At 39.3% G+C, this 15,961-nt stretch overlaps 1 protein-coding gene across 1 annotated transcript; it reads right to left on the bottom strand.

The window, feature by feature from the left end:
* Window positions 1–9,807: 9,807 nt before the first annotated feature.
* Window positions 9,808–14,824, bottom strand: LOC132126252 (uncharacterized). The gene is made up of 3 exons (XM_059537382.1): window positions 14,641–14,824; window positions 12,970–13,655; window positions 9,808–9,973 (listed from the first exon to the last, which is right to left on the bottom strand). Exons 1-2 carry the CDS (start codon window positions 14,822–14,824, stop codon window positions 12,973–12,975), a joined length of 867 nt encoding a protein of 288 aa, XP_059393365.1. The 3' UTR covers window positions 9,808–9,973; window positions 12,970–12,972.
* Window positions 14,825–15,961: the final 1,137 nt, after the last annotated feature.

Genomic DNA, 15,961 nt, shown 5'->3' with positions numbered 1-15,961 from the left:
GAAACCACAAAGGCGGTTAAAAACAGCTGCTATATAAAGACATCCCTGTGAAACGAAAATTTGATTAATGTGAACTAATTAGACATAGATAGTTCATTTCTGAAGAGAAGGAACTATTTTTAACCATCTAAAGCTCTCTTCCTCTTCCTCTCTGACTTGGTTTCATCTTCTGCAGAGTCTCTCTAGGCTTCAGTGCAACAACAAGGAAGAAACGCTCAAGTTGGCTTCACATTATCAAGCCGTTTGGAGGAAGAGATTCTGCTCTAATCTCCAGAAAACCAAGCCAGGTTCATCTGAAAAACATAACTCTTTCTGCATTTCTCCACAATTAACAAAAATCCTAGCTGTACACAATTCACTGTAGTTTACTGTTGAAATGAACACTAGTGATTTTCGATTGATAAAGACTTAGATTCACACAATGACACTTGAGTCACATTATCAGATCCATATATGTGGCACATTAAATGAGATTAAAGACATATAATGAAAAGATAAAAAAAAAATACAAAAATGAAATGGTTGCTTTAGCAGATGTGTTTTCATGCATTAGTTAACACTATATATTATATACTATATATAGTATATTTAACGCCATTCAGCATACATTTTGCTGCAATATGTGCATTAAACAACATAATTTTCTGTTTCTGAGAAACTGAGCATGCTATTTAGTGGGAGTTCTTTTTGAAAAGCTCAGTAAAATATGCCACAAGTAATGCAATATAATTTTGTACAAATGTACCCAGAAGCAGTTTTTTGGACTGTTTAATAAACCCAAATCTGCAACAACAACATGACTGCTCCAGACTCACCTGTGCTGAATGATCTACTATTCAACAACTGTCTTATCTGAATTTAAAAGAGCTTGTAGTAGTCATCACAGGTAATAATGTTGTAAATGATGTTCAGTTTCTTGCACAGACCAACAAATTTGCTTCATAAGACTTCAGTTTGGTTGACTTGCATTTAATGAATCACAAACAACCATGTTTCAGCTGGAAATCTTCTTTACTGCTCAACCGATGAAGAAAAGTCAAGTCAAGTCAAATCACCTTTATTTATATAGTGCTTTAAACAAAAAAGATTGTGCCAAGGCAATGTATCATCTCAGTTCAGTTTAAATAGTGTCTCTGACCAGACGAAACCAGTAGTTCAATTCCAGACTGCAGCAAAGTCAGATTGTGCAGAAGAATCATCTGTTTCCTGTGGTCTTGTCCTGGTGCTCCTCTGAGACAAGGTCTTTACAGGGGATCTGTATCTGGGGCTCTAGTTGTCCTGGTCTCCGCTGTCTTTCAGGGATGTAGAGGTCCTTTCTAGATGCTGATCCACCATCTGGTCTGGATACGTACTGGATCCGGGTGACTGCAGTGACCCTCTGATCTGGATACAGACTGGATCTGGTGGCTACGGTGACCTCGGAACAAGAGAGAAACAGACTAATATTAGCGTAGATGCCATTCTTCTAATGATGTAGCAAGTACATAGGGTGTTATGGGAAGTGTTTCCGGTTCCGGTTTACCTAATTAATGCAGCCTAAAAATCCTTTAACGGATTTGGATGTTAAAAGCATATTAGTATGTTATGTGTAAGCCAGGTTAAAGAGATGGGTCTTTAATCTAGATTTAAACTACAAGAGTGTGTCTGCCTCCCGAACAATGTTAGGTAGGTTATTCCAGAGTTTAGGCGCCAAATAGGAAAAGGATCTGCCGCCCGCAGTTGATTTTGATATTCTAGGTATTATCAAATTGCCTGAGTTTTGACAAAGCAGCGGACGTCACCTACATGTTGAATGGCCAGAGTAAATAAACAGTACATTTCGATTTTTTTGGTGAACTATCAATTTAAAACTTCTTGATAATAGTATAATTGAACCAGTGAATCTGGAATACACAGATTCATTTCTTGAGAACATTTTTAGTTTTTTTACATTCTGGAGAAACACCTAGATATGTCAGGAAGGGGAAACACATTGATAGAATGAGGATGTGACTTGTTAGACCGATGACACACACACACACACACACACACACACACACACTCCTGCACTAGACATCAGCCAGATCTCTAACACACTCTCATTCCCCCACAGACAGTGAACACTGATGAATGAGGTTTGATTGCTGGGTGTGGTATGTGTCACACAGGTCTGGTCACGTCTATCAGCCTCACAGGATCAGCTTTCAGAAAAACAGAGAGAGAGGATATCAATCTGATCTGAATCTGATCTGTGTCAAAGCATGTGAGTGAGATTTAATGCCACCATAGATCCTCAAAATCCTGCCATCACACCAAAAAGTGACAAAAGTTCACCAAACTCTGTAAACTAGGTAAAAACAACATTTAATTATAATAGATTTTAGTTTATTTTTGAAAGTAAACTTGTTCTTAGCCTTAAAATAACTAAAACCTGAAACTACAAACTAGTGTCCTTGGACAGACATTGTTTCAGAGTACAGACAAATCCATGTCATGTAACATAAATAAATAAACAAATAAAAATGCAACAATATAAAAATTAAGATAAAATACATTAAAAACACATCTCCCACTCAAACTCACTAAAAACTTGAAACGTTCAGTCTAGCAGCACTTTATTGCTCTTTGACATTTGAACACAGTTTTTGAAGCAATAAAATACATTGCTTTAGGTCAAAGTTTGTCCTGAAGTGAATGATTGTCTGTTCATAGTGAATGACTAGCTGTGGAAAAATACAGTTCACATAGAAATAGATTTCATTCGCTGTAGGTAAAAGTTGTGTTGAAGTGTCATTGGATGAGTTTAATGCCTTAGTGAAAAGGGCAGTATAGACTAAATAAATATATATTTCACACAATATTGCAATACATCATCAGCATCATATTTGTCTCGCTGTCCACTGAAAGTAAAGTCAACTTGTTCCCCAGCAAGCAGAAAACAGCTGTCAATAGCACTCTTCTGATGGAAGTCAAGTATAACTTATTAAACTGTAGAAAACAAGTCAATTAATCCAAACAGGTTGCAGATGGTGTTGTAAATTGGTTTTGCCTATAATATTCCTTATGGTCATGACAGCTAGCAAATGTGTACTTTGAAGGTGTGTATTCACCATCCGATTCAATAGTTTTTCAGCACACAAGCTGTAAAAGTCTGCCATTGTGATGTATATGAAGGCATTTTACAGCCCTTGATAAACAGAGACAAAGTCCAGGCTTCAGACAGGAAATCACATGTAGATACTGTATGATGAAATTAAGGTGAATTCATTATTTGTGATGTTGTCTTCAGTCCGATGAGAGCAGATGAGATGTGATATCAGAGCAGGAGCACTTTACAGATGAACATGAACAAATGAAAGAGTAGGTATGAAGCTGCCGTGTGGCTCTGTAAATAAGGGGCAGAGATAGTGGTTGGTGTGCAGCAATCATGTGATTACTGAGAAATATCTTCCTTTTAAACCGTGTAAAGCGATAGACATTACACACGCTGACTCATCTGTGGTTGAGCTGCAGCGCTTTAGGGAAGCTGGTGATGTTCGCTAATGCTTTCTGTTTGACAAGAACCTGCTGACAGATCTGATATTGCATTCAATTTTTGAGCAAGAGACATATTTTTGTGTCAATTAGAATAAGGCTGTCAGAGATGATGAAAAGGACAAATAAATTTCCAGATTTCCAGATGAATAGAAAGTTCAAAAGAACAGCATGTAGGCTATGTAATGCTCTTGTTTTGTTGGACTTTTATTGTGTGATTGCTCAGTTCATGTTTTCCCTCATGGTTTCTTTGTTTGGTGTATACGTGTAGCAGATCTGATTCTGTACGTAAGGAATTTCACTCTGGAGACAGCAGGCAAGCTTCAAAACAGTTCCATTTATTGTTCTGAAACACAAGACACTTGATAAGAGAAGCATCCATTGTGCTAACTTTTTCCGTTAAACACTGTGCACAAACCATGAGTTAATTAGCTCCACGTGTGTCAGACAATAGTTGCATAAAAACTCACATACATTTATATACTTGATATTTAATGGATTTTGACCACGGATAACACTTTTAAACACAGAAGAGAAGGGAAAATGTGTGTCTTGCCTCACCAGTGTCACGTGGGGGTCTGAGGCTGACATAACTCACGCACTCCCCATAAGCATAGTACACAAAACAGATAAGCATCCCATTTGAACAACCACCATAATTAATAGTTCCTATTCACATTAACATTGCATGACCCATGTAGGAATTTCATATTTAGTGAAATGAAATGACTTCAGCTCCATAGAAAAATAGTTTTAGGAAGTTCATCATACAGAAATAATACAATCAATTTTTCACTTTTCCCAGCAGGCTACATTCACCCCCCTGAACTTCACAAAATTAGTCAAAAACTAGTGACTCAATGACACCAGGGATGTGATCACACTCTGACAAAAATCATAGTATCCGTCTGAAACATATATACGTTACCCAAATTACTGAGAGAGCGACAAAAGACAGTAGGCCAGACTCTCAAGCGTCTGCCCGCAAAAGTAGTGCCATAAACACTTCTACAAAGATACTTGAAAGACCACAACATGTATTGTACCCCAGATTAATAACACTAACAGGGAATTTGTATCCCACACTTAAGAAGCTTTTGACCCAAGAAGGCTGATTGAAGGGCTACAAAGGAGGGTTTTCTGGGTCACAATTTGAATCAGTTTATTAACTGAAATGGTATTTTTGATAAAACTGCCCCTTTACCATCCAAGGAGGCATCTGTAGAAAGCATAAACAGCTGGGTGAAGTCAGGGAGAGCCAACACCACAGAGTTCAGAGGGGTTGACTTGAGCCGTTCAAAAGATAGAACACATTCCCTAGTCCAATCTGATTGGCTGAGTTTCCTGAAGATAGCAGCACCCTTTGAGTAGCCCCTTTTTCTTTGGCTGTAGTTGTTAAAGTGAAGGGAGGTTTGTCAATACTGGAACAGTTAGGGATGAAGCGTTGGTAATACATGACCATACCCAAAAAATATTTAAAGTAACTATATATACAAAACTTTTCATTTTCTGTTGGTCTTAGTACACAATGTTACTACAGAATAGTCAAGTTTTAAATAGGAAAAATATTTAAACTCTTTGGTCATTTTTGAGTGAGATGGTCTAATGGTCTAATCAGATTCAATGATCTATGCCAAGTAAGCTAAAAGTGCTACTGCTAGACCCGGGGATCAGCTGAATGGATTCAAAAAACGGTACTCAACTAAGGGAGTTGGAAAATAAACCTCTTTTCAAAAATAGTGAAGTTTTCCTTTAATCTTCCTTTGTGAGTGTGACACTCCATTATCCATCATGAGATTCATTTTGGTGATGGTGGTAATGGCTGGAATTTTTGTTGGGATCAGTTGCGACTCCATGTTCACTCACAACATTGCCAAGAAATCTGACACTCCGTCTCAGGAAGTAGCATTTCTTAGATGCCGACTTCAACCCATGAGTACTCAATCTGTTGAAGACCATCTCCAACCGTTCTAGGGCTTTTTGTTCATTGTGAGGCACCACTATAAGATCATCCAAATAGCACAGCAGAGTAAGAAAGTTTTGGTCTCCAAATATTCTCATCAAAAGCTGCATAAAACTTGCTGGGCTGTTGCATAGCCCCAGTGGAAGATGAATGAACACATAGAGAGAGGTGTGGTAAAGGCTGTAAGTCTCTTGTCTTCCTCACACATGGAGATGTTGTAGAAGCCAGATGTAAGGTCCATTGCGATGAACAATGCATTTCCTCACAGTGCAGCAAGACAACTGGCTTGATGAGGAAGAGGGTGTGCGTCTTTTATAGTGTGTGAATTCAGCCAGCAGTAATCAACGCAGATACGAAGGTCGCCACTCTTCTTCCACACGAGAACCAAGAGAGAGACCCCTCTCGCTGCTGGATTTATGAATGATGTCACATTCTTCCATCTCTTATAATACTTGCCGTAGCTTCTGGTAATGCCCTGGTAGGACACGTCGGTAAGGTAAACAGAAACGCCGGTTGTCAGACAGATGAATGCGATGCACAAAGCCCTTCGCTCTCCCACTGTCTAGCTTGTGCTTTGAGAATACATGTTCAAACTTCTGGACTAAGCGCAATAACTGACCTTTCCATTGAGGTGACACTTCGCAAGAGTCAGTGTCTTAGTCACTCAATCCCATCTTCTGCAGAATGCCCTGGAAGTCTGGGGCAGGTGATCCATGCAGGGTTTGACACAGTGTTTCAACAGTCTTGAAGGGTCGCACCAATTCAAATTTATGAGTTGGCGACTTGGCTGGTTCAATCAACACAGCACTGCCCTCAAAAATAGGTGATATAGGAGGTAACTTGGCCCTCACCAGGTGTCCCTGCTTAGGCAGCAACATGACTGCTTGAATCAGTTTGGCAGTTCCTGTGATGTCAGGCATCTCATTGCTTCTCCATCTTTTGAGTCCAGTAAGTATGTTTAGGAACTGTTCAACATTATAATCTTTTGTTGATTTAGGCCTGTTCACCACACGCCAGTACGAGGGGTCCTGCTAAAACTGGCTCAAGATGAATTTAAGAATGTTGGTGCCCAGTATCAACTTGTCCCGGTTTTAACAACGAGAGTAGATACACTGACTTCGTTCTCATACACTCTCATCTTTAGCTGGTAAATACACTCTTTTTCTTCAATGTGATCTCAACATGATTATATCAACATGACGTTGCTTAGCTGCTTTCAACTGTAAATAATTATTTTAAAGGTCCTGTTTTTCGTGCTGTTTTGAAGCTTTGATTGTGTTTACAGTGTGCAATATAACATGTGTTCATGTTTCGCATGTAAAAAAACACAGTATTTTTCACACAATTCACCCATCTGTATACCGCTGTTTTCACTGTCATAAAAACGGGCTGATGACTTCCTTGTTCTATAAAGTCCCTCCTTCAGAAATACGTAACGAATTCTGATTGGGCCAGCGGTTCCTGTGTTGTGATTCGACCGCAGCTGAGCGCATGCTGCCCTCCTGGAAACGTGATTGGACTAGTTTTGAGAAGCAAGTGTGCAGGAGCATGTGCTGGAGATGTACTTATAATCACAGGAGCGTTTTTACTGACGAGATGCGCATGAAAATCGCATTCGTTTTTTTGCACAGCCCTAACATCTAGTTAACAAAGCTAAACAGCGTTGCCCTTTGTGTAATAAGTTACAGAAACTGTTAAACGCACCAACTTAAATAATAAAATACACTTACGGTTGTGGTCCATAAACAACGCCTTCTCCAGACAAAGGGGGAACTGCTCCATCTTTCAGGAATAATCTTTGTGCGAATCCGGCATTAAACTGATTGAGATTGAGGAAGCTGTCCTCAGCAAAATGTGCTGCACATAGTTTTACATGTGGATTATAATTTTTCGGGAACTGAGTTTAACATAAATTGTAACCATTAATCTCCAAGTACAGCATCCCTGGGAAGGCCAAACAAAGATGATTGGACTCCGAGATGAAAATAACAGCGTTTCGACGACATGGCGACAAACACAAACGCAGCTCTTCCTCTTCTCCATCAGAGCGCAACAAGACCACGCCCCCTTTTCGTGTATTCCTGTGGGCGGAGGTTAGTCAAAAAACTGTTTTAGTGACGTCTTTACTGCAGGAACTAGAGGGATGTAGTCCAAACGGGTCGTTTTTTGTATGCAAATTCTGTTAAATCAAATATCTCGCTTGGCATTGAACTTTGAGCTTTAGAATTTTACAGATATTATTTATACTCTAACAACAACATTACACACTAACTAAAGTTTAAAACATGGGATCACGAAGAACGGGACCTTTAAAGGTTCTAGACCAAAGCATGTGAGCTGTTTTTTGCTCTGAGTGGGTTTCTATCACATGAAGAGATGTACTACAGGCAGCATGGAGTGGATCTGCAATAAGAGACCAGAGGATGGAAGGGGAAATCCATGTGCTCCAATCATATATGCTGATCCAGATCAGATTGAAGTCTGTGCCCTGTTAGGTCACAAACAGACCTTGATGCTAAGGGTTTTTTTATTTTATTTTTTAAAGTAGACAACGTAACTTTCAATAGTGAGTCATAGTTCATTAGCAGTACTACACCCAGTTTAACTGTGATGGTTTGTAGGCATGAGGCCATAGATGATCCACCAGAGTCCATCAAAACTAGGTTCTTGTTGAGGTTCCAGTGCCTTCATTCTGTCTCCGTTTCAGCAGCACATCACAAGAAACCACATTTCCCCTGAGCCATCCTCCCTTTCTTCAAAAAAACACCACTCAGGGTTTGAGAGTAACTGGAACCTATTGATTTTGCCTGCATTGTCTCATTAGGATGATGTTTATTACACTCTGGTTATGTGCAATATTGTTTTAAAGGCGACTTTCATTTCACATCAGCCCTATAAAAGCAGCGAGATGGACTCCATACACTGCTCGATCGATCGTGAGGTAGGATTACATCAGTGTTTTGCTGCTGTAATTGGACATGATGGCTGGCATTCTGACAGTAAGTGTTAGAAAGCAGAGAGCTTTTAAATCATTGATGGATGGCAGAATAACGTTACAGCAGATGTGACTGCAGGCCCACACAACACAAAACACATCCAAGGACAAAGCGTTCAAGTTGTGTTCCTTTCTATAGCACCAGATATGCCTCAAGTGGAGTCTAGATTAGATGCGTGTCTGCTTTATAGTTTTAGGAGTGATATTATCATCCAGTGCATGAGGAAATAAATGCTTGAGGCCAATCTAAACCCAGTTAAGAAGTCAAATGTCTGCAAATGGGAAATATAAACGGGTTAAATTGTTCTGTTATTGATTTTTAAGTGACTGGAGCACATGTTTCTTCAAAATCTATTTCCAGTGTTCACATTTGTTCTTCGGGTGTGATTTGGCTCCTAATTAAATAAGATTGTCTCTTATAGTCTGATCATTGCTGTGATACTATGGTACTATCATGAGTGTCTGTCCTTAAACAGTACGGATGCGGGAAATACTGTGATGTCCTAAATGGACAGAAATTAGCTCTTCATCATTAATTAGATAATAAAAATGTAACGAATGAAACCTTCATAATCTTCGGGAAGAAGGAGGCGGGAACCAGCGGACAATCAAATAAGATTTTAATAATCAAAATAAAGACGGACGACTGACGCGCACAAATTAAAATCAAACAAAAACTAAAATCCAGGCCTGGTCCTCTCTCGTCCTTCACTGTCGTCGCTCTGGTATTATATCACTCCATCTCCTCCGTGGGACTCGAGACCGGTGGGTTGAGCAGGTGTCGCTCATTTCCAATCACTCCACCGGCCTCGCACCTGTTCCCACGTCTCTCGGCCCCGCGCCACTCGTCATAAAAAACATGATCTGTATTCTAAATCACTATGTTGACTTCAACCAAAAACATTTACCACTATAGAATTTTCAACCAAAATATTTACCACAATATAATACATTTTCAACAAAAATATTTACTATGATATCACTGTCAACCAAAATATTTACTGCAATATGATTTTCAACCAAAATATTTATCACCATATAATTTTCAACTGATATATTGATCAAGATGTATTTACCAACCAAAACATTTACCACAATATTTTCTTAACCAAAATATTTATTCAATTCAATACAATTCAAGTTTATTTGTATAGCGCTTTTTACAATATAAATCGTTACAAAGCAACTTTACAGAAAATTAAGTTTCTACAATATTTAGTAATAGCTTGTAAGTGGTGACTGTCAGTTTGTGCACGTATGACAGGATTTGTAGAAAAATGTATACAAGTCGTAGTCAGCCAGATGATGAACATTATCAACATTTTTAATAATTAATAATTATTATATGATGCAGTCACACTTGTAGCAATATTTGTTAGTTCTGTTGTTGATTCAGGGTTAGCATCATCTTAGGTCCTCTGAGGGTCAGCATCATCTCTTCTCCGGTGTTCTGGGTCCAGACTGGAGCTTGTGTAAATCCTAGTTACCACGGGATGTAAATCCTGTGGCAAAACATAGAAACAAATAGAGACATCATTAGCATAGCTGCTGTTCCAACAAAGTAAAATTAATTAGTTTAACCCAAGCTAAAGAATAAGAATGCACATTTGATCAGATACAATTATACTCACAATTTAAGATACATTATTCAAATGCTTGGTGAAAGAGATACGTTTTTAATCTAGATTTAAACAGAGAGAGTGTGTCTGAACCCCGAACATTATCAGGAAGGCTATTCCAGAGTTTGGGAGCCAAATGTGAGAAAGCTCTACCTCCTTTAGTGGACTTTGCTAACCTAGGAACCACCAAAAGTCTCTTGTTTTGTGACCTTAGGGAGTTAGGTACGCATGAGCTAAACCATTTAGGGCCTTATAGGTAAGTAATGATAATTTGTAGCTGATACGGAAATTAATAGGTAGCCAGTGCAGAGACTGTAAAATTGGGGTAATATGATCATATTTTCTTGACCTGGTAAGGACTCTAGCCGCTGCATTTTGGACTACCTGTAGCTTGTTTATTGAAGAAGCAGGACAACCACCTAGAATTACAATACACTGCATTACAATAGTCCAGTCTAGAGGTCATGAATGCATGAACTAGCTTTTCTGCATCAGAAACAGACAACATGTTTCGTAGCTTGGCAATGTTTCTAAGATGGAAGAATGCAGTTTTTGTAACATGGGAAATATGATTTTCAAAAGACAAGTTGCTGTCGAATATAACACCCAGATTTTTGACTGTAGAGGAAGTAACAGTACATCCGTCTAGTTGCAGATTGTAATCTACAAGATTCTGTGTAGTGTTTTTTGGTCCAATAATTAATATCTCTGTCTTATCCGAATTTAATTGGAGAAAATTATTGGTCATCCAATCTTTTACATTTTTAACACACTCTGTTAGCTTAGATAATTTAGAGGTTTCATCTGGTCTCGTTGAGATATATAGCTGAGTATCATCAGCATAACAGTGGAAGCTAATTCCGTATTTTCTAATAATATTACCAAGGGGCAACATGTATATTGAAAATAGAAGGGGACCTAGGACGGATCCTTGTGGCACTCCATATTTTACTAATGATAAATGAGATGACTCCCCATTTAAGTAAACAAAATGGTAGCGATCGGACAGGTAGGATCTAAACCATCTTAGAGCCTGCCCTTGAATACCTAAATAGTTTTGTAATCGATCTATGAATATGTCATGATCTATGGTGTCGAACGCAGCACTAAGATCAAGTAAAACTAGAAATGAGATGCAGCCTTGATCTGAAGCAAGGAGCAGGTCATTTGTAATTTTAACAAGTGCAGTTTCTGTGCTATGGTGGGGCCTGAAACCTGACTGAAATTCTTCATACAGATCATTTTTGTGCAGGAAGGTGCTCAATTGAGCAGACACAACTTTTTCTAAAATTTTAGACATAAATGGAAGATTTGAAATAGGCCTATCGTTTTCTAAATTAGGATCTAATAAACATGTTGTTGGTTTAGATACAGTGATAAGTTTATTTAGCTCTTCCTGTCCTATATTTGTAAAGCACTGAAGTTTATTTTAGGTGCGATGGATGAAACTGAAGTGTTAGACGCTGTAGAATCTACATTCGCTATTGTATTTCTAATGTTATCTATTTTATCAGTGAAGAAATTCATAAAGTCATTACTATTTAACGTTGGTGGAATATTTGAATCAGGTGGCGTCTGGTAATTTGTTAATTTAGCCACTGTGCTAAATAAAAACCTTGGATTGTTTTGGTTATTTTCTATGAGTTTGTGGATATGCTCTGCCCTAGCAGTTTTTAGAGCCTGTCTATAGCTGGACATACTGTTTTTCCATGCAATTCTAAAAACTTCCAAGTTAGTTTTTCTCCATTTGCGTTCAAGACTACAAGTTACTTTCTTGAGAGAGTGAGTATTACTGTTATACCATGGCACAGTACGCTTTTTCAGTTTGATGGGGGCAACAGCTTCTAATGTATTAGAGAAAATAGTGCCCATGTTGCCAGTCATTTCGTCTAATTCATGTGTATTTTTGGTTACAAAAAGCAGTTGAGATAGATCAGGCAGGTTATTTGCGAATCTGTCTTTGGTGACTGGAACAATAGTTCTGCCCAGACGGTAACGCTGAGACATATAGTTAATATCAGTGATATGCAGCATGCACGATACAAGGAAATGGTCTGTAATATCATCACATTGAGGTACAATATCTATAGCAGTAAGATCGATTCCATGCGATATAATTAAATCTAGTGTATGATTAAAACGATGAGTGGGCCTGGTGACATTTTGCTTGACTCCAAAAGAGTTTATTAGGTCAGTAAACGCAAGTCCTAAATCATCATTTGTATTATAAACATGAATATTAAAATCTCCCATGATTAGCGCCTTATCAACTGTAACCAGAAGGTCTGAGAGGAAATCTGCAAATTCTTTTAAGAATTCTGTATACGGCCCTGGTGGTCTATACACAGTAGCCAGAGCAAGAAATACATTAGATTTATTTTGCATGTCTGACAGTGTAACATTAAGCAGAAGTATTTCGAATGAGTTAAACCCGTTTTCTGGGTAACATTGAGAATATCACTATATATTGTTGCAACACCTCCGCCACGACCAGTCTGACGGGGCTCATGCTTATAACAGTAGTTTGGTGGAGTCGACTCATTTAGACCAAAATAATAATTTGGTTTTAGCCAGGTTTCAGTCAAGCAGAATACATCAAAACTATTATCTGTGATCATTTCATTTACAATAACCGCTTTGGGTGTGAGTGATCTAATATTTATGAGCCCAAACTTTAAAGATTGTTTTTGTTCATTTACTTTACATGTTTCTGGTTTAATCACGATAAGATTTTTTCTAGATCCAACATTCAATTTATATTTTGACCTCACTATTCAGGGAACAGACCCAGTCTTAATAGATTGTACAGCGCAAGTACTTTTATCATTTAAGCGGGTGGAACAAAACTCATCATAATAGTTATTAGAGAATTGTCTTACTAGTCACATGGAGCGAAGTGTCCTGGAGATGTTGTCAGAGAGCAGCTCCGCTCCGATTCTGCTGGGGTGTAATCCATCAGCGCGAAACAGCCTAGGACGCTCCCAGAAAAGATTCCAGTTATTAACAAATAGCAGTTTCTGTTCTTTACACCTTGACAACAACCATTCATTTAAAGCAAAAAGTCTAGTGAACTTTTCGTGTCCTCGTCGATACGTGGGCAGTGGTTCTGACACGATGATCGTCGCCGCGGGCATCGTGCTGCGAACCGTCTCGATCAGGCTCCTGAAGTCCCACTTCAGCGTCTCCGTCTGCCGCAGCGTGGTGTCGTTAACCCCGGCGTGAAGCACGACTGCTCTGGGGCTCTCGTCGGCCTTCAGGATCGCGGGTATCTGCGCAGAAACATCGAGAACACGAGCACCAGGGAAACAATGAGTGTGCACTTTACCTTCGGCTAACGTAGCACGGACGTGTCGGACGATGGAGTCTCTGATGATCACAGCGTCGCGTCCTGTCTTGCGGAGGGGAGCGAAGCGGTTCCGTGTGGAGATCTCGAAGACCGGAGTGGGGAGAAGTCGTCGCCCAGGGCCTGGCTCGTATCCTCCGCTGTGGATGCACCCAGGGTCCGTGGTGTCCCGGCGCCGGAGTGAAGGACATCTGGGAAGATCACGTCCTAGGTGCACCTGGCCTGTGTAGAGAAACACACGGAGTAGACGTGGTGGGACTGTTAACAACTCGCTGTATACTTACCCCGGACTTGTGAGCGTCAGCCCGGGATGATTCCAGCGCGGTTCTCCGCTCTCTCAGCTGGGCCTGCCTCACCTCCATGTGGCGAATCTGCTTCCCCACGGCCTCGAGCTGTGTCCTCGCCTGCAATCAAAGGTAGACATTCATCCGCCATTAAACAAGTAACAGTGACAACAGCAGTGGTAATGTGTGTGAATAGAGTATTAGCAATGTAAGCGCAGTTAGCAGCAACCACGCCTGCTTATGCTAACGGGCTATAAGCTAATAGCGGACCCAGGAGCTCAAAATAAAACTAGTGATAACGAGGCGCTCTGATTGTTTTTGTTGTAGAATACAATAGAGGATATATTCACACATTATATAAACGGAAACGATGGTGTATAAAATTGATTTTTAAGATAAAAATAGTCGATAAAAAGAATATAGTGATGGAGCTCAAACACAGTACGGGCGCCAACAACAAACAGGAAGTGACGTTTACCACAATAAATTATCAACCAAAACATTTACCATGATATAATAAATTTGAAACCAAAATCTTTATTGTGATCTAGGTAATTTTCAACCACAGTAAGGAATGCCATCAGTTATAGTAATTATGACTAAATGAAGAGATTATTATTAATTAAGAAATTAAAGCCAAAATTAGAAATTAAAGCCAGATATCTCTCGAATCATTGTTATCATATAACTCAGCACTTGCTCTGTGGTAAGTGAGGCATTTCATTCATAAGAGTATAATGTTGTGTGAAGCTGCTTTGAAAGGATTTGTATTGCTAACATATTTAGCTTAAATGCAGGATGTCTTCCTCTGTGTTCAGTTCTCAGCCTGACTGACTCGCTTCAGTCCACCAGCAATGGTAGCTGGTCAGAGGATAGAGAGGTTAGTGACAGCTCTTCATCAGGTGGTCAGCCATCCTCATTACACAAGCAGCTCATGTATGAAGCCTGAGTGTTGAGCGGCTCTGGCACCCACTGTAGTTTATTAATGGCCTGGGAGAGCCCAGTGCAACCCGACTCCTGGCCCTTATTAACTTTAATGGCGTGTGGAATGGCTGCTCTTAGCACACTTCCTGTGCTGTAATTGCACACCACCGTGGATGCATTCATGCTATCACCAGCGCGTGGTAACAAGCTGCTATATCTCTCACAAAGTGGTAAGGTTATTAATTCTGCATCTATAGATAAACGCCTGCTCTTCTGGGTGACTGCTCTGATTGACTGCGTGAGTTTGCTGGATGATTATGTAATGTTTCACTTAGAAGATTTGACCAATCTACTTCTTTTACCTTAACTTGTAGTTAAAGTTTTTCCAGACTAGAACAGAGAAGTTAAATGACTGTTTTAGCTGGCTAAAGGAATAGTCTTCCTAAAATGTAATTTACACTTTTTTCATTACACACACACACACACACACACATATATATATATACATATATATATATATATATATATATATACATATATAGTTAATTAAAATTTTATGTAAATGAGGTGCATTTAATCAAACCAAAACAATAAATCTTCTGTCTGTCACAGTATTACTTTTTTCAGTGGCATCAGTAATCATCAACCCAATAGAATATTAAACTGACAAAACAGAATAATGAGGAAGAAAATCCAGCTTTGGTAGTTTTGTAACAGGTGCAGATTTTCTGAGGTTAACTCATATGAGTTTGTCATAAAATTTAAACAGATGAAACAAAGATCCAGTTTGTTTGAACAAATATGTTCAAATGTATTTTTGTTTACATTAACTTTTTGTTGAAATAAATTGCAAGTTATAATAATACTCATATAATATAATAAATCTCAAACTTGTGCATTATATATGAGTATTTCCGAGTGTTTCTAAAGTTAAATAAGTTTGAAGTTTAGTTTGAAGTTTGAATGTGTCACTTTTGGCAAACAATCCTTCATCTTGTGTTATTTTCCCTATTCAGAACTCTCCAGAGTATTCAGGAATGGTTGCGATGCATCCAGTGGATGGCCCATGTTACGCCTCTTGGTTTCACAAGCATCTGAGCCGGAATCTGATACAGCATCTCTAATTGGCCAGTGTGTTCCTGCGAGGAGAGCCAAGGCCGTTCCGTCCTCTGACGAAATGTAGGAATGCGAGACATGTGACCCCAGACGCGACTCTGGAGAGCATTTCTGCTTGATGACATCACCTCAGAAACGGGCTCCCACGGCCTCGGCTGCACGGCTGCTGCAGTCAATCCAGCTCATTAATGCCTTGTCCCTGCA

The sequence above is a fragment of the Carassius carassius genome, chromosome 44 (assembly GCF_963082965.1).
Source record: "Carassius carassius chromosome 44, fCarCar2.1, whole genome shotgun sequence".
Lineage (NCBI taxonomy): Eukaryota > Metazoa > Chordata > Actinopteri > Cypriniformes > Cyprinidae > Carassius > Carassius carassius.
Note: the sequence above shows the minus strand (reverse complement) of the source record. Positions and strands in the feature narration are given on the sequence as shown.

Coding starts and splice junctions, on each gene's coding strand:
- LOC132126252 (XM_059537382.1), bottom strand. CDS start 14,824: ATGAATGCATCCACGGTGGTGTGCAATTACAGCACAGGAAGTGTGCTA. Junction 13,656..14,640: donor TTCATACATGAGCTGCTTGT/GTAATGAGGATG, acceptor TTCTCTACACAG/GCCAGGTGCACCTAGGACGT.